The 24,567-nt window shown below is 38.2% G+C and overlaps 1 protein-coding gene across 2 annotated transcripts in view; it reads left to right on the forward strand.

The window, feature by feature from the left end:
- The window catches only part of lgmn (legumain), a 34,485-nt gene that overhangs the window by 193 nt on the left and 9,725 nt on the right, over positions 1 to 24,567 (forward strand). Inside the window, exons 2-9 of one of the 2 annotated variants that reach the window (XM_061893904.1) lie at positions 226 to 383; positions 5,550 to 5,647; positions 13,560 to 13,641; positions 13,752 to 13,834; positions 13,913 to 13,988; positions 18,477 to 18,539; positions 18,605 to 18,671; positions 19,799 to 19,917. In XM_061893904.1, the coding sequence (XP_061749888.1) occupies positions 243 to 383; positions 5,550 to 5,647; positions 13,560 to 13,641; positions 13,752 to 13,834; positions 13,913 to 13,988; positions 18,477 to 18,539; positions 18,605 to 18,671; positions 19,799 to 19,917 (729 nt within the window). In that variant the 5' untranslated portion in view covers positions 226 to 242. The other variant, XM_061893905.1, reaches the window with a different exon arrangement.

Genomic DNA, 24,567 nt, shown 5'->3' on the forward strand with positions numbered 1-24,567 from the left:
TCTCGCTTAAGTTGATTTGAACAGCCTTGTGAGCTTTAAATGCAGCTTTCTCTGCTGCTAGTGTGTTAGCCTAGCATGTGGCTAGCAGGTGTGTCACGTGACTGTGTTTATTTATCTGCACCTCATCTTTGTTGTTTTTCTCCTCCTCCTCACATCATGGTGGCCAGATACCGACACGTCAAGTCATATATAGTTGTTATGTAATCTATATGTACTGTAATGTAGATCCAGAAGAGGAGGAAATGGGTCACGTGCTCCGCGCGGTCCTGCTGGGACTCTTGCTGACTTTGGCCAAGTCGTTTCCCGCCCAGGAAGATGAGGAAGGCAAGAAGTGGGTCGTCATCGTTGCTGGTTCTGCTTCTTGGTACAACTACAGACATCAGGTGAGGAGAGTCGTGATTGTTTGTGGTTCTGCTTCTTAGTACGACTACAGACATCAGGTGAGGACCACTAGTGACGTCATCGTGTTCATGAGCAACACTGCGGTCCTCATTAGGGCTGTAAAAGTTAAAGGCCTACTGAAATGAGATGTTCTTATTCAAACGGGGATAGCAGGTCCATTCTATGTGTCATACTTGATAATTTCGCCATATTGCCATATTTTTGCTGAAAGGATTTAATAGAGAACATTGACGATAAAGTTCGCAACTTTTGGTCGCTAATAAAAAAGCCTTGCCTGTACCGGAAGTAGCAGACGATGTGCGCGTGACGTCACGGGTTGTGGAGCTTACCATGAATTGATTAACGTGGACCCCGACTTAAACAAGTTGAAAAACTTAATGGGGTGTTACCATTTAGTGGTCAATTGTACGGAATATGTACTGTACTGTGCAATCTACTAATAAAAGTATCAATCAATCAATCAAATCCTCACATCTGAACATTGTTTACAATCATGGCCACCAGCAGCGAGAGCGATCCGGACCGAGAAAGCGACGATTTCCCCATTAATTTGAGCGAGGATGAAAGATTCGTGGATGAGGAAAGTGAGAGTGAAGGACTAGAAAGGAAAAAAAAAAAAGGCGACTGCAGTGGGAGCGATTCAGATGTTATTAGACACATTTACTAGGATAATTCCAGAAAATCTGTTTATTGTGTTACTGGTGTTTTAGTGAGATTATAAAGTCATACCTGAAAGTCGGAGGGGTGTGGTGACCGCCAGTGTCTCTGATGGAAGCCATGGAGGAGCCAAGAGGGGCGGCATAGCTCGGTTGGTAGAGTGGCCGTGCCAGCAACTCGAGAGTTGCAGGTTCGATTCCCGCTTTTGCCATCCTAGTTACTGCCGTTGTGTCCTTGGGCAAGACACTTTACCCACCTGCTCCCGGTGCCACCCACACTGCTTTAAATATAACTTAGATATTGGGTTTCACTATGTAAAGTGCTTTGAGTCACTTGAGAAAAGCGCTATATAAATATAATTCACAAGAAAGTCGCAGCTGCCTCTATGACAGCTGCAGGAAGAACGACACAAGCTCCGCGCATGTTTTACGGTAAGAGCCGACTTATTACCACAATTTTCTCACCGAAACCTGCCAGTTGACATGTGGTAGAGAAACGTGTTCGCTTGACCGCTCTGTTCCATATTAAAGCTTCACAACAAACAAAGAAACACCGGCTGTGTTTGTGTTGCTAAAGGCAGCTGCAATACACCGCTTTCCACCTACAGCTTTCTTCTTTGACGTCTCCATTATTAATTGAACAAATTGCAAAAGACTCAGCAACACAGATGTCCAGAATACTGTGTGATTATGCGATTAAATCGGACGACTTAGCCGTGAGTGGTGCTGGGATAAATGTCCGCTACAACCAATAACGTCACGCCTCATCATTCCGCGACGTTTTCAACAGGACATTTCGCGGGAAATTTAAAATTGCAATTTAGTAAACTAAAGCGGCCGTATTGTCATGTGTTGCAATGTTAATATTTCATCATTGATATATAAACTATCAGACTGCGTGGTGGCTAGTAGTGGCTTTCAGTAGGCCTTTAATATTCCTCATGGAAATCCTTTTACTTAGTTTAAGATCTCCGACTATTTTTTTTTTCTGGCCCTGTGACGAGCTGGCGTTTGAGTTTATTTGGAACATGAACACACTTACAGTATAAATACATCACGCAATTTCATATCATTTCTAGGGCTGGGCAACGATTAAAATGTTTAATCGAAGTTAATCGCACTTTTTCTCTGATTAATCGCGATTAACTGCATTGTATACGCAAAGCCCAATAATGAATTCAAAAGTAGTGTGTAGTGCACCTTTATTGGAATATTCTCCCACATGAACAAAAGCGCCAAAATATTTGTTGTGCAAACACAATTTAAATCAGTCCTTGTTAAACAGTAGCAGTTAAATAGCATATTTTATGAAAATCAACTCCAAAAATGTAAATACAAACATTTAAGCTTATTGCCACTGCCAGGGTATTTAAGTTATCCTGTTTGTTATGGAAAATAAATATAATCTACATACAAATCTCTGAGCCACAATCATAACATCTGAACAGGCAACAGCAGGAACATTTTTTTTATCAGGGATCTTATGTTTAAAAAACCTATGTTATCCGTAGTAGCAATATTAATAATGTTGTGTTTATTCTGCGTAGTGCACTTAAAATAATTATGACCATATCTAGGAATTGATATGATGGGAATTTTCCGAGTGTTTGCTTGGTGCTTTGATAAACTGAAGGCATCATATACATGGTACTATATTGTGATGTTATGAGCCAGGGAAAAAAAGAACTACCCTACCCAGCATGCAACAGGAGTGAGGAGCATGTATATGTTGTGTCGCCATGACGGCATCTTGTATGTTGTGATATGCACGCTCTGAAAGTAAAGGTTAAGAAGTCAGCCAACACTCCTGGTCTGCATTATTCATAAATAGACAGACAACACATATACTCCGCTGCTTCACAGGCCGCTGGATGTAGCCGGCAAAGTATTCCCATGCTAGCTAGCCGCTCTAGCAAGCACGCCTCATTCAGTCCAAAACGGCCCGATCTATCCACATCCAGAATTGTCTGGCGGTCGTAAGTGATCCCGGAGTGACCACGCTGTAAGCCAGCCATGACATTTGCAGAATTGTCCGCTATTTTTGCCAAATGTTCCATCTTTACCAAGAGCCCCTCCACGCCGGGCGTCGCCATCTTATTAAGAAAAGGCGTTAACAAAATAAAAGCATGTAAACAACATACGCAAATGCGAGATTAAATAATTGTCGGCGTTAATAGATTGATGAGTTAACTCGTAATTAACGCATTAATAATGTCATTGATTGATTAATTTGCCCACCCCTAATCATTTCACTTTACATCATGTCCGAAGAGGAGTAGGTGTCAGGCTTTCCCCTGACAGTTTGTCTATGTTTTAGTTTTTTTCCTCTGCATTTGTCTGTTTCCTCTGTTTTGTATCTCCTGTCTTTAATTCCTGTCAAGTGCTCTTATTTTGGTTCAGCTTCCTGTTTGTCTCCCTGTGTGCTGTTGACCTGTAGTCAATCAACCTGCTCCTATTTGTACCCACTTTGTCTTCCAGTCAGTGCTGGATCATTGTTGTCACATGTCGCTCCTGTCGTGTCAATGTCATTTTCTACTTGTCATTCCTACTGCTCGTGTGAATGCAGCTTAGCGGTAAGCTATATTTGAGAGATGTTTTGTAGCTTAATGGTTTTTTTTCCCCTGCTTCCGATTAGTTTGTTCATAGCCCTTAGTTTGTTATATCCGCCCATGTGCGTGCTTTTTGTTTGTACCCTTTTGGTTTTGTTTTTGTCTTAGTATTTAATTAAATATGTTTTCACATTGCATGCTTGCCTCCATCTCTGCATCTTGGGGTTCGTAACCAAATAACTCTGACAGTAGGAAGAATCAAATCTAGTTTAATCCTACCCCTCTCCGCACTTCAGAGAGTTTACAAATACATATGTTCATTTATTGCAGGGGTCCCCAAACTTTTTGACTTAGGGGCCGCTCTGGGTTAAAAAAAAAGTGTGCTGGGGCCAGGCTATATATATATATATATATATATATATATATATATATATATATATATATATATATATATATATATATATATATATAAAAAATATATATATATATTAGGGCTGGGCAACGATTAAACATTTTAATCGAAGTTAATCGCACTATTTCTCAGATTAATCGCGATTAACTGCATTGTATACGCAAAGCCCAATAATGAATTGGATGTTATCCCAAAATGTGTTTGTCATTCTTGTTTGGTGTGGGTTCACAGTGTGGCACACATTTGTAACAGTGTTAAAGTTGTTTATAAGGCCACCCTCAGTGTGACCTGTATGGCTGTTGCCCAAGTTTGCCTTGCATTCACTTATGTGTGTGAAAAGCCGTAGATATTATGAGACTGGCAGTGCCTTTAAGGTTTATTGGCGCTCTGTACTCCTCCCTATGTCCGTGTACACAGCGGCCTTTTAAAAGGCATACATTTTACGTTTTCCAACTGATACTGATCATTTAGAAACCGATACCTATAATTTCCGATATTATCGAACATCCCTAATATAGTATATATGATATAAACATATAATATATCATTATATATCCTATACTGTACATATATTACGTGTATATGTTATATTTTATATTGCTTTTAGTCTCTTTTATACCTGCATTGTCTTTTCCATCCTTTGTAACTGAGCTACTGTGTGGAACAATTTTCCTTGTGGATCATTAAACTTTGTCTAAATCTAGTGGTAACATAAACGAGTTGGCGGTGTTCTTATGTTTTTATTAACTAAAATGTTAAGGAAGTTGTTTAGCCGGAGGACAAAGGATGACAAACACCACACAGGATTTACACTTGCCTGCACACGTACTACTCTCAAAATTTAGGCACTTTCGCTCTCTTAATTCTGTATCGGACTCCGTTTGAAGCACATATAAACTATCGCAATGCTGTATGATGTAACATGTATCCCAGTTATCTTAAAAACTGGAGATTCTTCAGAAGAAAGTCATCCGTGCTACATCATGCTCCCTCAAATCCTCTTTATGGTACAATCTTCTGAAGCTTACAGAGTGCAACAGATTCCACAGCACTTGTATGATATATCATGTAGTTTATGGATTCAATTCTAGACTCTGCCAGCTCAATCCAGTGATCACTACTTCTCTTAGACATAACACTAGAAGTACACCTTTATTAAGAGGGGGAAATCATCATCTAAATACATCCATTTTTTTACCGCTTGTCCCTTTTGGGGGTTGCGGGGGGGTCGCTGGAGCCTATCTCAGCTGCCTTCCTGCGGAAGGGGGCGTACACTCTGGACAAGTCGCTACCTAATTGCAGGGAATAAATACATTCATTCATTCATTTGTCTGTAAATAAATAAAAAGTACTCAACCAGCCGCAGCCCTGTATTGATAACTAGGTGCTGTGGCATGTGAGCTCCACCCACACCAAGTCACAGTTCAATAAACTGGTTTGGGTGGAAACTTCATTAAATGCTCCATTTGTATTGCTTCTTTGGCAACATTATGAGCCTCCTATGAATAAGATTGTCTCTGTGTGTGCTAGGCCGACGCGTGCCACGCCTACCAGATTGTCCACAAGAACGGCATTCCAGATGAGCAGATCGTGGTCATGATGATGGACGACTTGGCAAACTCCGACGAGTAAGCACCTGCAATTGTTTGTCTCCGTCTGTCCTCCATCACATGAACATTGAAGTCTATTTATTGTACAACGCAGCAGCAACACAACTCATGTGGTAGCTGCACTAACCTGCTGAGTGCCTATGAATACACTCGCACTGTTGGGATTGATGGTGAAAAAAAATGTACAAGAAACAAATAAGTGGTATAGAAATGTTAGTTGGAACATTTACAGCAGGGGTCACCAACGCGGTGCCCGCGGGCACCAGGTCGCCCGTAAGGACCAGATGATTAGCTTGCCGGCCTGTTCTAAAAATAGCTCAAATAGCAGCACTTACCAGTGAACTGCCTCTATTGTTTAAATTGTATTTATTTACTAGAATTTGAAAATCCAAGAAAATATTTTAAAGACTTGGTCTTCACTTGTTTAAATAAATTCATTTATTTTTTTTACTTTGCTTCTTATAACTTTCAGAAAGACAATTTTAGAGAATTAATACAACCTTAAAAATGATTTTAGGATTTTTAAACACATACCTTTTTACCTTTTTTAAATTCCTTCCTCTTCTTTTCTGACAATTTAAATCAATGTTCAAGTATTTTTTTTTTAATTGTAAAGAATAAAAAAAAACATTTAATTTTAATTCTTCATTTTAGCTTCTGTTTTTTCGACAAAGAATATTTTTGTGAAATATTTCTTCAAACTTCCATCCATCCATTTTCTACCGCTTATTCCCTTTTGGGGTCGCGGGGGGCGCTGGCGCCTATCTCAGCTACAATCGGGCGGAAGGCGGGGTACACCCTGGACAAGTCGCCACCTCATCGCAGGGCCAACACAGATAGACAGACAACATTCACACTCACATTCACACACTAGGGCCAATTTAGTGTTGCCAATCAACCTATCCCCAGGTGCATGTCTTTGGAGGTGGGAGGAAGCCGGAGTACCCGGAGGGAACCCACGCATTCACGGGGAGAACATGCAAACTCCACACAGAAAGATCCCGAGCCTGGATTTGAACCCAGGACTGCAGGAACTTCGTAATGTGAGGCAGACGCACTAACCCCTCTCCCACCGTGAAGCCCTTCTTCAAACTTATTATTTAAAATTCAAAAAAATTATTCTGGTAAATCTAGAAAATCTGTAGAATCACATTTAAATCTTATTTCAAAGTATTTGGAATTTCTTAAAAAAAATTTGTTCTGGAAAATCTAAAAGAAATATTGATTTGTCTTTGTTAGTAATATATCTTGGTCCAATTTGTTATATTCTAACAAACTGCAGATTGGATTTTAACCTATTTAAAACATGTCATCAAAATTCTAAAATTAATCTTAATCAGGAAAAATTATTAATGATGTTCCATAAATTATTTTTTTTATTTTTTCAGAAAGATTCGAATTAGCTAGTTTTTTCTTAATTTTTTTTCGGTCGAATTTCGAATTTTAAAGAGTCGAAATTGAAGATAAACTATGTTTCAAAATTAAATTTTCTTTTTTTTTCGTGTTTTCTCGTCTTTTAAATCGTTCAATTCAGTGTTTTTTTTCATCATTTATTCTCGACAAAAAAACCTTCCGTAAAAAGAAAAAAAATGTACGACGGAATGACAGACAGAAATACCCATTTTTTTATATATATAGATTTATTTATTAAAGGTAAATTGAGCAAATTGGCTATTTCTGGCCATTTATTTAAGTGTGTATCAAACTGGTAGCCCTTGGCATTAATCAGTACCCAAGAAGTAGCTCTTGCTTTCAAAAAGGTTGCTGACCCCTGCTTTACAGCATATTCAAGATTTCATTCCATGCAAACAAGTACATCATATCTTGGTTCAGTTCATATTTCTTGCACACATTCAAGTAAAACAAAGTGAGGAAGAAACGTGCAAGTTAAAACTGATTATGTGATCGGTCTGCTGCAGCCATGTAGTGCACACTTCTGCTTTGCTGGAACACCAAAAGGAGAACTGAAGATTTGTCCACGTGAATGGGAATTTCTGTACGCTGTTTTTGGCTGATGCATGAAACTGTTACTTGTTAGTAATGATACTTTCCACTTCCTGTGCGGCCACTTTTTCCCCCACGAACATTTACTCCAACTGTTAAAAGCAGCTCATTTCAAATTCAAAAAGACATTTGTCCCCAGCGGGGGTCATGTAAAGCACATAGAAGAGCAAGGTACTGTAACTAATATAGCTACAATGTTGTTGTAGTTGGAGTAGTCATAACTATTATTACAGTAGTTACCGTAGTTAAAGTACAATAGGCCACTGTAACTACAGAAGTTATTGTATTTAGGCATCATTATTATTATAGTAGTTAAAATAATTAAACTAGCTACAGTAGCTATAAATAATAGTTACAGTAACTACTATAGCTACAGGAGTTATTGTAATTATAACTATTACAGTAGTTAAATTAATTAAACTAGCTACGGTAGTTATAATAGGCTATTTATAGTACTTACAGTAGCTATAAATAATAGCTACCGTACCTAGTACTTACAGTAGCTATAAATAATGGCTACATAATAGACTTAAACAAACTTTATTGATCCATAAGGGAAATTGTTCCACACAGTAGTTCAGTTTCAAAGGATGGAAAGGACAATGCCGGTATAAAATAGACTAAATGCCTGTATAAAATAGACTAAATATGTACCGTAGTAGCAATATAATAAAGTAGCTATAAATAATAGTTACTGCAACTACTATAGCTACAGCAGTTTTTGTAGTGAGTCAAAACTATTCTTGCAGTAGTTAAAAAAAAATAAAACTAGCTGCAGTAGTTATGGTAGTAGTAGTACTTACCGTTGCTAAAAATAATAGCTACTGTAACTAGTACTTACAGTAGCTATATATAATAGCCAATATTAGCTAAATAATAGCTACAGTTGCTATAAATAATAGCTAATGTAACTACTAAAGCAGTTATTGTAGTTGGAGTAGTCATAACTATTATTACAGTTGTTGAACTAGCTACATTAGTTATAGTAGTTACGGTAGTTATAGTACTTAGTGTAGCTATAAATGATAGCTACTGTAACTACTATAGCTATAGGAGTTATTCTAGTTATAACTACTATTACAGTAGTTATATTAATTAAATTAGCTACGGTAGTTATAGTAGTTACGGTATTTATAATACTTACAGTAGCTATAAATAATAGCTACTGTAACTACTACATCAGTTATTCTAGTTACAGTAGTTATCACTATTATTAAAATAGCTAAACTAGCTACTGTAGGTAGTTATATTACAGTAGTTACTGTAAATATAAATACTAGCTTTGAATAACTGCTGTAATCACTATAAAGACTACTGTCTAAATCATAAAATCAAGGCTTATTATAATTGCCACCATTTTAGTACGCCAACTTTTTCCATGTTAACATTTGCATACTTAAGTTTTATACAAGCATATTTGTTAATTTTGTTTCTATTAGAAGCCTGAAAAATATGGCTTTAGGTACTTGCCGTCGTCTTAGAAGTATCCTATCTGGTCACGTGCTAGCATGCTAACATTTAGTTGTCGCATTTTAGCTCATTTTGATAATTTCGAACCTAAAATTGATGGATTTTGAGACTTGTCAAGTTTGCCAAGTGTTCCTATTATGACAAGCTAACGTTAGCAAGCTTACGTTTAATGCAAGCTTTTTAGCTTCAGTCCACAGGCTCCGAGGTTGACTGTACAAGTAGCGGGCCCATCAACATTTATGTGGCAATTTTCTGGTTACTGTAGCTAGCGTAACAACTGTAAATACTGTAATTACTGTGAATACTAGAGGTGGAGGAAATTATCGTTTTTTTTTAGATGCATCGCAATTGGGACATGGATGATTATAGCATACATTAGTAAACGTCAATAATTTGATTTATTTATTTACTTTGCTCCAAGTGCCACCCACAATGGTTTAAATGTAGCTTAAAGGACGTATATAATGGCTTTCACTATGTAAAGCGCTTTGAGTCTCTGGAGAAAAAGCGCTATATAAATTCACTTCACTACTATGTATACTGTAACTACAGCTATTTACAATAGCTATAGTAGTTACAGTAGTTGTAACTGCTATAGCTACTGTAGCTACTATAACTAGTGTAGCTATTGTAACCATAGACATGTTATAAGTAGACGCAGCATTGGCTGCTGTGACGCGAGAAATTGGGCCGCCATCTTGAAGTGGTGATATGGAGCCGGCGAGCAGCCTCAACTGACAGTTGACAGGTGGAAAACAGAGATGCTAAACTGACAGTTGACAGGTAGAAAATAAAGATGCTAAACTGACAGTTGACAGGTAGACAACAAATATGCTAAACTGACAGTTGACAGGTAGAAAACAAAGATGCTAAATTGACAGTTGACAGGTAGACAACAAAGATGCTAAACTGACAGTTGACAGGTAGACAACAAAGATGCTAAAGTGACAGTTGACAGGTAGAAAACAAAGATGCTAAACTGACAGTTGACAGGTAGACAACAAAGATGCTAAACTGACAGTTGACAGGTAGAAAACAAAGATGCCAAACTGACAGTTGACAGGTAGACAACAAAGATGCTAAAGTGACATTTGACAGGTAGACAACAAAGATGCTAAAGTGACATTTGACAGGTAGACAACAAAGATGCTAAAGTGACAGTTGACAGGTAGACAACAAAGATGCTAAACTGACAGTTGACAGGTAGAAAACAAAGATGCTAAAGTGACAGTTGACAGGTAGAAAACAAAGATGCTAAACTGACAGTTGACAGGTAGAAAACAAAGATGCTAAACTGACAGTTGACAGGTAGACAACAAAGATGCTAAACTGACAGTTGACAGGTAGACAACAAAGATGCTAAACTGACAGTTGACAGGTAGACAACAAAGATGCTAAACTGACAGTTGACAGGTAGACAACAAAGATGCTAAACTGACACTTGACATGTAGAAAACAAAGATGCTAAACTGACAGTTGACAGGTAGACAACAAAGATGCTAAACTGACAGTTGACAGGTAGACAACAAAGATGCTAAACTGACAGTTGACAGGTAGAAAACAAAGATGCTAAACTGACAGTTGACAGGTAGAAAACAAAGATGCTAAACTGACAGTTGACAGGTAGACAACAAAGATGCTAAACTGACAGTTGACAGGTAGAAAACAAAGATGCTAAAGTGACACTTGACAGGTAGACAACAAAGATGCTAAACTGACAGTTGACAGGTAGACAACAAAGATGCTAAACTGACAGTTGACAGGTAGACAACAAAGATGCTAAACTGACAGTTGACAGGTAGACAACAAAGATGCTAAACTGACAGTTGACAGGTAGAAAACAAAGATGGTGTTCAGCGTTTTCCTGCTCAAATGAGCGGACTGTTAAAAATAAGAATCAGTGGATTACTTTTCACAAGTAAGATTTAACATTAACGTACTGTTGGTTGTATTTGATGAAAATTCACCAGCCGCCACTAATTATGATGCATTGTCATTTTAGGCAAAGTATGAGACAATACTTTCTTAACGAAAAATTGTAACCAGAAATAAGTCTTAAAGTAACAATATTCAAATACTAACATTGTTGGGTAAGACAGAATTAGTTTTTATTCTGAATCCAGTGAAACAGATTGGTGGTTTTAGCTGATATAAAGACTTTCAGGTGTTTATATATGTTTATGTTGAAGTATTTGGCAGATGCTTTTATCCAAAGTGACATACATCAAAAATACTTATAAAACAATCAGTTTAAGGGAAGAATGTAGAAGAAAATATTAATACAAAGTGTCAAGACATAATAAACTCTCTGCTGCTGCAGCAACAGAGATACAACCTATAGATATGTAATGTATTCATACATTGTTTATGTAGGATATACACATGTGTATATATAACCTAATCATATTGTTTCTTCAACTTAAAAATAGCTGACCATTTTTTTTCCCCTTCTCTGGGATTATATTCCCAGTTTTGATCTGGGACGTCTGGTCACTTATAGCATATAAGAATATTCTAGTACTGTGAAGCAAACTATGAATAATAAAACATGTGTCCTTTATCATATCTACACGTATGACAACAAGGTGGTGAAAATGAGTGGTATTCAGTGAGGTGAGATGAATGAAATGCGCTGACACTTCATTGTTTCTGCTAATTGAATTTCACCGAGTGGAGCGGATCACCACTCCAAGATGGCGGCCCCGCGTCTCGTCAGCGGCAGTAGGCAGTAGCACTCCATGCTGCGTACCCTTAGAACAGGGGTGCCCATTACGTCGATCGCGAGCTCCCAGTCGACCGCGGGGGGGTGTGTCAGTCGATCTCGAGCCAGCCTTTTAAAAAAAAATAGACCTAAAAATGAGTGATCATCAATCTTCACCAAGACGTCACTTAAATGACATTCACGGTACCGGAGGGTCTTGTGAGATGACGCTGGCTGCTGCAAGATCATTATTATGAAAATATGACCGAGAGGAAGGCGAGAAACACTTTTTATTTCAACAGACTCTTGCGCCGTACCTTCCGTCAAAACTCTAAAGGCCGACTGCACATTTCCTATCTTCACAATAAAAGCCCTGCTTCATGCTGCCTGCGCTAACTAAATACAGAGTCTCGGAAAACTGGCGTGCACAAGTGATCCCTCAGAAAGCTGGCGTGCACATCACTTGTGCACGCCAGCTTTCCGAGACTCTTATTTTGTTAGCGCAGGCAGCATGAAGCAGGGCTTTTATTGTGAAGATAGGAAATGTGCAGTCGGCCTTTAGAGTTTTGACGGAAGGGACGGCGCGAGAGTCTGTTGAAATAAAAAGTGTTTCTCGCCTTCCTCTCTGTCATTTTTTCATAATAATGAACTGGCAGCAGCCAGCGTCATCTCACAAGACCCTCGGGTGCCGTGAATGTCAATCAAGCAAGCTACGGAATTTGCCGCCATTGTTTTTCTTGTAAAGTGTATGGAAGCTGGATGAATTAGATGCCAAAAACCAACCACTTTCATGTGGTATTGTACAGAAAGGACAACTTTTTTTCTCCTCCATTTGAAAATGTGGGCGTTATCATCATTACTGTCTGATTCCAATCAATGCAAGTCATCAGAATCAGGTAATACACCAACTTATATTCTTGTATTCGTGAAAGAAAGACATCTATATGTGTTACACATGCTTGTATTATCATTAAACACATTTAACTTGTTTACAAAAATGTCTCTTTCATAAATAAATAAATATAAATGATATATATAAATGAGGTAGATCCCCTCGAGTTGGTCAATTGAAAAGTAGCTCGCCTGCAGAAAAAGTGTGGGCACTCCTGCCTTAGAACATGTCTATGATTGTATCTACTGTAATCATAGTTCTAGCTACAGTAGCTACTCTACTTGGAGCTATTTACAGTAATGTTAGTTACAATAATTCTAACTACCATGGCTATTGTAAACTCCAACTAGTGTAAGTAGTGTAACACAGGAGTAGAGAAGTGTAAGCACACAAATGAGCCAGTAATTACACAGACATATTGTTTAAAATACTAAGATGATGCTAGCAGAAAATGAGTAAAAGTAATAACTGCAAATATGAAGTACTATCATAAATCATAATAGAGAACATTAAAGTAATACATGCATTCACTTGTGTACCAATAGGCAGTAAAGATGTCTGAAGTAGTTCTACTGAAATGTACACGTATTTATCATGCACACATCATGTACTTATCATACACCCTCTGCTTTAATGTGAGACATGATTGACATAAAGTAGGTCAGCCATATTGATCTGATGTTTTTCAGCTTTTATTGAATTTTTAGTTACAGTTTAACTTCAAGTGTCACTGAATGACTATTTCCCCCCCCACCATTCTGTCATTCGCTGATGCAGCAATTCCTGGCTCATGTGATGTCTTCATAACTTTGCCCTCAATGCTTTTATCAGCTGACTACATCCCCCCCCCCTCCGCCCTGCAGGAACCCCACCCCCGGTATCATCATCAACAGGCCCAACGGCACCGACGTGTACAAGGGAGTCGTCAAGGACTACACTGCGGAAGTACGTGTCTAGCAATACTACATCCAGTCGGATGCTACACAATATACACACTTTGACTGTGTGTGTGTGTGTGTGTGTGTGTGTGTGTGTGTGTGTGTGCGTGTGTGCAGGCAGTGACTCCAGAGAACTTCCTGGCTGTACTTCGGGGTGAAGCTTCCAAGGTCAAAGGTGGCTCTGGTAAAGTGCTGGCGAGGCAAGTGATGAGAAACTATGACTATTTTATTTATGTCAATGTTTTAAAAAGTTTGATCTTGCCCCTTTTTATCTGTAGTGGTCCCAAAGATCACGTGTTTGTTTACTTCACTGACCATGGCGCACCTGGAATTCTGGGTTTCCCCAACGGCGAGGTAATAATGTAATTTTATTTGATTTTTGTTTGTTTTATTTATTATTATTACCTATTTTATTATGACTTAATGTTATTTTTTATTAATGTGACTATTATTCTGTTATGACTTATTTTGCTATTGTGACTGTATAATTATTCTCAATTAATCAATGTTTATTTATATAGCCCTAAATCACAAGTGTCTCAAAGGGCTGCACAAACCACACCGGCATCCTCGGTTCAGATCCCACATAAGGGCAAGGAAAAGTCACAAGCCAGTGGGATGTCAATGAGAATGACTATGAGAAACCTTGGAGAGGACCGCAGATGTGGGTGACCGGATGCAATGGACGTCGAGGGGGTCTAGCATAATATTGTGAAAGTCCAGTCCATAGTGGATCTAACATAATAGTGAGAATCCAGTCCATAGTGGATCTAACGTAATAGTGAGAATCCATTCCATAGTGGATCCAACATAATAATGAGTCCAGTCCGTAGTGGATCTAACATAATAGTGTGAGAGTCCAGTCCATAGTGGATCTAACTTAATAGTGTGAGAGTCCAGTCCATAGTGGATCTAACTTAATAGTGAGAGAGTCCAGTCCATAGTGGATCTAACATAATAGTGTGAGAGTCCAGTCCATAGTGGATCTAACATAATAGTGTGAGAGTCCAGTCCATAGTGGATCTAACATAATAGTGTGAGAGTCCAGTCCATAGTGGATCTAACATAATAGTGAGAGTCCAGTCCATAGTGGATCTAACATAATAGTGTGAGAGTCCAGTCCATAGTGGATCTAACATAATAGTGAGAGTCCAGTCCATAGTGGATCTAACATAATAGTGTGAGAGTCCAGTCCATAGTGGATCTAACATAATAGTGAGAGTCCAGTCCAAAGTGGTGCCAGCAGGAGACCATCCCGAGCGGATACGGGTCAGCGGTGCAGAGATGTCCCAACCGCTGCACAGGCGAGCGGTCCACCCCAGGTCCCGACTTTGGACAGCCAGCACTTCATCTGTGCCCCCCCCCCCCCCCTTCCCCCCCTCCACAAGGGAGAGGGGGGCAGAGCAGAAAAGAAAAACGGCAGATCAAACTCTGTAAATTTTGTCCGCCGTGTAATTTTATTTGGCCCTTGAGGCAATATCAAATTAACATTAGAGCTGGCCCGCTGGTATTATCAATCAATCAATCAATCAATGTTTACTTATATAGCCCTAAATCACTAGTGTCTCAAAGGGCTGCACAAACCACTACGACATCCTCGGTAGGCCCACATAAGGGCAAGGAAAACTCAAATCCAGTGGGAAATGATATCGCATTCACCGCTAATACTCATACTTGCCAACCCTCCCGATTTTTCCTGGGAGACTCCTGAAGTTCAGTGCCCCTCCAGAAATTCTCCCAGGGCAACCATTCTCCCCAATTTCTCCCGATTTCCACCCTGACAACAATATTGGGGGCGTGCCTTAAAGGCACTGCTTTTAGCGTTCTCTACAACCTGTCGTCGCGTCTGCTTTTCCTCAATGCAAGCAGCGTGCCGGCCAAGTCACATAATATATGCGGCTTGTACACACACACAAATGAATGTAAGGCATACTTGGTCAACAGCCATACAGGTCACACTGAGGGTAGGCGTGTAAACAACTTTAACACTATTACAAATATGCGCCACACTGTGAAACCACACCAAACAAGAACAAATACCCAGAGACCCTTGCAGCACTAACTGTTCCGGGACGCTACAATATACAACCCCTTGCTACCACCAAACCCCGCCCACCTCATTATTTTAGTTTCAAATTTATTAGCCTGTGGAAAAAGTTAATATAGATATTTACCTTAGAAGGCTGCAAATAGAAGAGGCATTCAATTTGTAATTTAATTTGTATTTAATATACCTTTGATGTTTTTTTGGAAGTTGATTTTGCACTATTAAGGTATATAATCGTTGCTTGTTCCATATTTAGTGTTAAACCAAATCAGTGTCGCAGACTGAGCAATAATTAACGTTTTATTCATGCCCAGCTTTTGCCAGGGCTTGAATGTTACAATCATTCATTATTGTTATTTTATTTTATATTCTCATAGTCATCATTGTCACTGTCACCGGGGTCCCACTGGGTGTGAGTTTTTCCTTGCCCTTATGTGGGCTCTACCGAGGATGTCGTTGTGGTTTGTGCAGCCCTTTGAGACACTTGTGATTTAGGGCTATATAAATAAACATTGATTGATATTTTCAAATGTATTATTAGCCTGTGGAAAAAAGTTTATTTTGCTATTCACCTCAGAAGGCTGCAAGTAGAAAAGAGGCATTAAATTTTTAATTGTATTTTATTTGATATGCCATTGATATTTTTTAATTATTAGTATTATTTGAAACTTAATTTTGCATGTCACTATAAAGTTATATTAGCCTTGCTTGTTCAATATTCAAAGCAAAACTTGTTTGGGTCCCTATTAAAAGGTTACTTTGTTCCAACCTTGGCCCGCGGCTTTGTTCAGTTTTAAATTGTTGGCCCACTCTGTATTTCAGTCTGACACCCCTGGGCTAGAGTATACAAATGACTTTTAAGATGGGACTTGAATGCTTCTATTGAGGTAGCCGGAGTTCTTTGAAGGCAGATTTCTTGCCAGGACATATGGTAGAATACAATCAGCAAGATAGGATGATTATTACTGTGCATTAAAAATGTTGTTTATGTTGCCATGTGTTGGAGTTTTAACTTCTTAAGCTATGAACATTTGCTGTTAACCGGTGTTCCCTCTAATTTTTCATGTGTGTGAGCAAACGCACAAACTCCCTGAGCACTCAGTGGAGCACATGTGAGCAACATCAGACGTGCACATTGAGGCCATACCCGTAGCACACCTGTCCCAAACTTGACTAAATAACAAGTTACATTTCTTATTATTCTAATCAAATGTCAGCACTGTGTGATCATTTTCTAATGCAAGTGTTTTGGCCCACTTGCAATGACAACATATTGTTTTTCAATGAGCTGTGTACTAGTATTGTGTGTCTGGGTGGGGGTCCTGCTTTGGAAATAATGTGCACCCCTTTCAGATATCGCATTTAGTTCCCATTCAAACATTCACATGTATAATGAGATGTACATTGCTGTAACTTTCCGTTTGTAAAATACATATATTTTTTATCAGTATTTTTTTATTATAATAACAGCATTTCAAGATTAATATTTATTAGGGATGCACCGAAATGAATATTTGTGGCCGAAGCCGAATAAAATTTAAACGCTTGGCCGAATACCGAATAATGAATGTAGTTTTTCACATTTTTTTTTATATTGCATAAATAGCCTGGAATAAATATTTAGACATGTTTTTCAAATAAAGTAATTTTTTATTGAATATTGAAATTTTTTTTGATATTCAAGTAGCCTTTGCTTTACAAAAAAAGCACAAAGTTTTTCATTTATATTAGGCCTTCAAACAAAACATGCATTCCAAAAAAAATAAAGTGCATTAAAGTGGATAAACCCACAACAAATGAATTATTGTCCTTTTGGCAAAAGTCTGCTTAGCCACAGTAGATATGCTAATAATGTAAACAGAAGGCTCAAGTAAATCTCAATTAAGTGTGTGCTTGTAACCTCATACACTTATACAGGTACACAACATATCCCAACGTCACTGGTTGGTTGATTGCGTCACCGCGTCAAAAAATTGCGTCACACGCCACTATTCGGCCTTGTTTTTAACTCATTCCACCGAAGGCCGAATGTGGCTTTTTTTTGCCATATTCGGCCGAATATATTCGGTTACCGATTAATCGGTGCATCCCTAATATTTATAAATTAGGATTTTTAATAAATGACAGTAGAATGAGCACACATGTCGTTACGCTCATAGTCTAACGACCTGGAATTCCACATAATGTGGGGTGTCGGAAATGTCCGACTTTTTGTGTGGCTGTAAACGCATCACTGGCTCAGTGCCATATGTGCATGTGTTGGCACAGGTGAGAAAGAGCAAGCGGCTGCTGTTCATATGAAGGATGGCCAGGTTGCTTTTGGTCTGGTTTGTACGGCAGCTTTTCGAGATAGAAATTGTTTATCAATGTTTTTGGTCATGTGTTTATAAAGAGTTTTGCTCAATAAAGTGATCGATGGAATTCACGTCCTCCTCAAACCGTCTCGACAGGCGTTACAATAATTGAACAGTGCTAAAAAAAAAAAAAACTGTTGTCTCTGTGGTGGCCTCTTGTCGTCAGTTACTTTGAAAATCGCTTTTTTAAATTTTTTTTAATTGGATTTTGTTGCTTGGCATAGATTTGCCGTGGGCAGAGGACTCGTGAGCAGCGTGCAATTGCACCTTGGAGCGAACATTAATGTTGACATCTTACATATGCAAAAAAAACCATGTTTAGGCCTGCATCACTATTTTATAACATTTCTAACAGCGAGCTCACATTCGCAAATAAGCTGAAATGCTGTATTAAAAGTGTATTAAAAATACTGTAATTACTTGAAATTGTTGTGCTTGCAGCTGCACGTCAAAGACCTCCAGGATACGATCAAGTACATGCACGACAATAAGAAGTACAAGAAGGTCTGTAGCCCACTGACACTGTGAGACTTTACAAGGAGGATCATTAATAGCTGCTGGTGTGTCAGATGGTGCTGTACATTGAAGCCTGCGAATCAGGATCCATGATGAACCATCTGCCGCATGACATCGATGGTGAGTCCACCTTCGACCACAAGAACGTGTCAGAATGATTCGGAATAATCCATAACATTGACTTTAACATGCAGATATTATTTACTATTATCGTATTTCATTGAGTTGCCACTGGGGCGCTAATTAATTTAAAACCTCTTCTTGCGCCGGCGCTTACCAAAGGCATGCGGTAAGTTTAGGCCTGCGCTTATAAATTTGAGTGTGATGTAAAGATACATACCATCATGAAAAGCACATTTGATTAAAAAAAACGTTATTATGGTCTTACCTTTACTTATAAATGAAGTCCATGCGCAGCTCCTTCTGATCAAAAGCATCGATAACTTGTTTATAGAAGTCTTCCTTATCTTTCTTCAGTTTTAAAAGTCTCTCTGTCTCGATGGAGATCTTCCTTTATTACCTCCTGCTTCGATTGAAAGTCCAGTTTAGAAAACTGTTTTATTTTAGATATGTAATCCTCCATGTTAAAAGTGAAAGCGAGAGGAAAAAATAGAGGATCGCTGCTCACTCTTGCTGCTTGTTGTCACTTCTTCTGCAGCCGAGTAGTCGCAAGAAGGATCACTAGCGCCCTCTACCACCAGGAGGCGGGAGTCATTTAATGACTCATATTTGACACACGCAGCTACGGTATATTAATAAAACATAGCTGCTTACTGTTCTTTTTAGCATATTCAATAGCTTGGAGCTTAAATCCTACTGAATAGCTCTTAATCTTCTTCCCTTTATGCGATTTCAAATGATTAAAATCAGCCTCCTCCATTTTGAAAATGATGACAGGTGAAGTGTCACTCGTGACGTGACAAGTTTGACCCGGTGGAAATTCTAGGCATATGCTAATTATTTTGCGAAACGAGTTTGACCCGGCGGAAATTCTAGACATGCTCTAATAAAAAATAATATTTTGCGAAATGAGTTTGACCCGGCAGTAATTAAAGGTAGGCACATACTATATACCCGGCGGCAATTCAAGGAAATACGGAATGTATCATTGATTAGATATCATTCATTGATTTTCATTTGTTTCAAAATGTCTGCTAAACAAGGTTTTTACTGATTTCAAATGTTTGTCGTCTTGTTCACGCTGCATCTTAAAACGCATGTATCGCTCTGTTACTTTTCCTTTGTAGTTTACGCCACCACAGCAGCCAACTCTCACGAGTCGTCGTATGCGTGCTACTTCGATGCTGAGCGCGACACGTACCTGGGAGACTGGTACAGCGTCAACTGGATGGAAGATTCTGACACGGTGTGCAAAGTTTGTTGTTATTTATTATTGTTCTTATGGATGTCCTGAGTCGATACCGGTCCGATGTCAGCAAAAAAGTACAAGTATCGGATTATATCAGCTTGCATTCAAATCTCCGATACATTTTTGTTGCTTGTGACGTCACGTACGGTTGCAGACAAACACTTGGCAAGGAAACAAACACTCAAGCAGTACTTAAGTCGCACTGAGCCACACTGCCTTTGAAATATTGACATTTTCCATGCCAACAAAGAAATACCTGATGATAAAAAACACTAAAATGTCAAGTACGGCTACCCTTTTCCTACATATGCTAGCTCGATGCTAATTTCCATTGTCTTTTACATATCTATGCTACTAATTAGCATTAGCGATTTTACATGCCGATTTTGAAAACACTCCAGATTTGGTAATTAAAACTACAAATAAGGTCAACTTTACTATAAGCTAGTGTGTATAAAGTGCAATACTTAAAGTATAAACAATTTATATAAGACTAGACTGGCATTCAGCTTCTTGGCAAGGACTACTTTATAGTTGGGCAACACACTACTGCCATCTAGTGTCTTGGAAGGCAAAAGCTACAATTAAAACAATTTGAAAACTAAATATAACTGGACAGCACAGTTATCATAAACTGCTTTTTTTCAAATGTTACCTTTTTAAAAAGTTGATTTTGTTTTTTCTAAACATTAGCATTTGTTAACAAACACAAAATAACCGGGAATTGGTACCGAATCGTAGGGCTGGGCAATATAGCTGAACACTATCGCAATATCGGTTATCGATAATTCATATTATTTTTTATGACCTATAAAAAACAGGGATCAGGAGAAAAATATATTAAATGTAAAAAAATGTATTGGGAATGTAACCTTCTTATAATTCACTCAGCTATCAAGAATAGAACTCACTAAATCAACTTAAGCACAATTCTAAAATCCCATTGAACACTTAACAATAACATCTTAAAATGGAGGTGCAAAACTAAGGAATATGTAAGAAATGCTTAATAAAGTGTAAGAAAATAGTGTGAAAATGTAAAGTATTTTCTGCAGGTTTAGTCCCAGGAAGTTACAGCGGTGCGGGCAGTTAAGATGGTGTGCTATTACTGGTCTTGGTGGGGACGAGTGCCGTGCGTCATTTACAGACCACATTGGTCTCGCTACGGTCGTTTGAAAAAGATCTGCCATACTGTCGAGTTGACCTTTCCTGTTTTATCCACAATTTCTTCCTTTTTACTTTCTCTCCTCTCTCCGTGCAAAGTATCAACCGCGAGACAACAAGATGGTGCAACCAAACTTGATAGTTGATACTGTTTTCTATTATCTGGCGTTTTGATAATTTCCTGCATTGTTCCGTCACCAGAGAGCGAGTGCCTTTGTTCATGCAACCAACCTTGCTTTCTAACTTCCGGTTTCTTTTGGCGAAGAAAAAGAAAAAAAATTGAACGTTTTATCAAACACATTTTTTATTGATATTGATTAGAATTATCGCTACATATCTTGATATAGTTTTATCGTCTAAACCCATCCCTGATCGCGTATACTGTTTTTTTCCGGGCTATAAGGCGCACTTAAAATCTTTTTTGTTTTTCTCAAAAATCGACAGTGTGCTTTATAAGGAATACGTTTGGTTGAGCTCACCCACTCCAAAGCTATTTTATTTGATACATGGTGTAATAAGTGTGACCAGTAGATGGCAGTCAAGCACAATAGAGCAGGGGTCACCAACACGGGGCCCGCAGGCACCAGGTCGCCCGTAAGGACCAGATGAGTCGCCCGCTGGCCTGTTCTAAAAATAGCTCAAATAGCAGCACTTACCAGTGAGCTGCCTCTATTTTTTTTTATTTATTAGCAAGCTGGTCTCGCTTTACTCGACATTTTTAATTCTAAAAGAGACAAAACTCAAATAGAATTTGAAAATCCAACAAAATATTTTAAAGACTTGGTCTTCACTTGTTTGAATAAATTTATTTTTTTACTTTGCTTCTTATAACTTTCAGAAAGAGAATTTTAGAGAAAAAATACAACCTTAAAAATGATTTTAGGATTTTTAAACACATCTTTTTACCTTTTAAATTCTTTCCTCTTCTTTCCTGACAATTTAAATCAATGTTCAAGTAAATAATTTTTTTTTTTGTGAAGAATAATAAATACATTTTAATTTAATTCTTCATTTTAGCTTCTGTTTTTTCGACGAAGAGTATTTGTGAAATATTTCTTCAAACTTATTATTTAAATTCAAAATTATTCTGGCAAATCTAGAAAATCTGTAAAATCAACTTTAAATCTTATTTCAAAGTCTTGAATTTCTTTTAAAATTTTTGTTCTGGAAAATCTAGAAGAAATAATGATTTGTCTTTTGTTAGAAATATAGCTTGGTCCAATTTGTTATATATTCTAACAAAGTGCAGATTGGATTTTAACATATTTAAAACATGTCATCAAAATTGTAAAATTAATCTTAGTCAGGAAAGATTACTAATGATGTTCCATAAATTCTTTTTTAAATTTTTTCAAAAAGATTCGAATTAGCTAGTTTTTCACTTCTTTTTTTCGGTAGAATTTTGAATTTTAAAGAGTCGAAATTGAAGAAACTGTTTTGTTTCGCAATATTATGCAAAAGCAACTCTTCTTACCTTCTGGTACCTGCTGTTCTGTATTTGGGATCTGCATAAATCCTGAAAAATTGTGCGCTAACGCAGTAGTTAATGAGCTTTGTCTTTTTCTCCATCTTTTTGTTATGGGACATTCATCCTCCACTGTTGCCATTTGTAATATAAAGTAGTGTAAAGTTCTTACTTACATCTGTCAGTAAACTCGCCATGAAAGCACTAAAACATACCGGTGTAGTGACTTGACATTATTCACCCGAGGAAATTTAGTTAGGAGTTTCGGTCGGACGTATTTTCACGGGACACATTTCCTGTGTTGTTTCCGGATAAGGAGATGCTGCTCCGTTATGTGTGAATGTCATTAAAACAGTTAGCGCCATCTTTTGACACTTCTTCTACTCCCATCCTTGCACGCTACACCGCTACAACAAATATGACGGGGAGAAGACGCTGTCCAAGTGGAGGCACGTATATAAGAGCGGCCACAAAACGGCGCATCCTGAAGCGACTGTCAGAAAGTTATTTGAAGATGATGTGTAAAACCTCATCTATGCAACCACCATCACATGTTATGTAGACCACAAGGAAATATTTTACATTTAGAAAAAAAATATAATGTGACTCTTTTAATGCGCCATATAATCCGGTGCACCTAATATATGAAAAAAGATTTAAAAAAATAGACCATTCATGGGCAGTGCGCCTTATAATCCGGTGCGCTTTATGGTTTTGAAAATATGCTAATTCCTGCTGATACCCTATTTCAGGGTTTTTCAACCTTTTCTGAGCCAAGGCTCATTTTTTCATTTGGAAAAAAAAAAAGAAAAAACCCAGGGGCACACCACCAACAAAAAACAAAAAAAAATGAAACTCAGCAGCCGATATTGAAAGTAAAAAGTCGTTTCCGCAATTGTTGGATATGAATTCAAACCATAACTAACCATGCATCACTTTAACTCTTGTCTCAAAGTAGGAGTACTGTGATGAACTGTCACATCACCCCCTGACTTATTTGAACTTTTTGGGTTTTTTCCTGTGTGCAGCATTTTAGTTCTTGTCTTGTGCTCCTACTTTTGGTGTTGATTGACATGGAATGTAAGCTGTAAGTCTTTGCGCTCGTCCAGCAATCTGTTTTTGTTTACTTTGCAGCCAGTTCAGTTTTAGCTTCGTTTTGCATCGCCATCCCCAAGCTTCAATGCCTTTTTCTAAGCGGCACTCGACTTTTGTTTATTTTTGGTTTAAGCGTTAGACACCCTTTTACCTGCAAACCATCGTCGACGTTCCCGACACCTACACAGCAATTAGCTACCTGCTGATATGTATGAGTATTACACGGTTACTCTGTCGAACTCCAGACACTCAACAACGGCACATTTGCGGATTTTGGATTGATTGATTGAGACTTTTTAGTATACACCCCTTTCAGTATATCTATATATATTGCACAGTACAGTACATATTCCGAACCATTAACTCCTAAATGGTAACACCCCAATAAGTTTTTCAACTTGTTTAAGTCGGGGTCCACGTTAATCAATTCATGGTAGTTGATTATAATTACTGATTTGCAAAACATATTTTTAACCCAATTTGGTTAAATTAAAGGCCTACTGAAATGAGATGTTCTTATTTAAACGGGGATAGCAGCTCCATTCTATGTGTCATACTTCATCATTTCGCCATATTGCCATATTTTTGCTGAAAGGATTTAGTAGAGAACATCCACGATAAAGTTTGCAACTTTTGGTGGCTAATAAAAAAGCCTTGCCTGTACCGGAAGAAGCAGACGATGTGCGCGTGACGTCACGGGTTGTGGAGCTCCTCACATCCTCACATTGTTTACAATCATGGCCACCAGCAGCGAGAGCGATTCGGACCCAGAAAGCGACGATTCCCCCATTAATTTGAGGGAAGATGAAAGATTTGTGGATGAAAGTGAGTGTGAAGGACTAGAAAAAAAAAGGCTATACAGGGGGAGCGATTCAGATGTCATTAGAAAAATTTACTAGGATTATTCTGGAAAATCCCTTATC

This window comes from Nerophis ophidion, linkage group LG03, assembly GCF_033978795.1.
Source record: "Nerophis ophidion isolate RoL-2023_Sa linkage group LG03, RoL_Noph_v1.0, whole genome shotgun sequence".
Taxonomy (NCBI): Eukaryota; Metazoa; Chordata; class Actinopteri; order Syngnathiformes; family Syngnathidae; genus Nerophis; species Nerophis ophidion.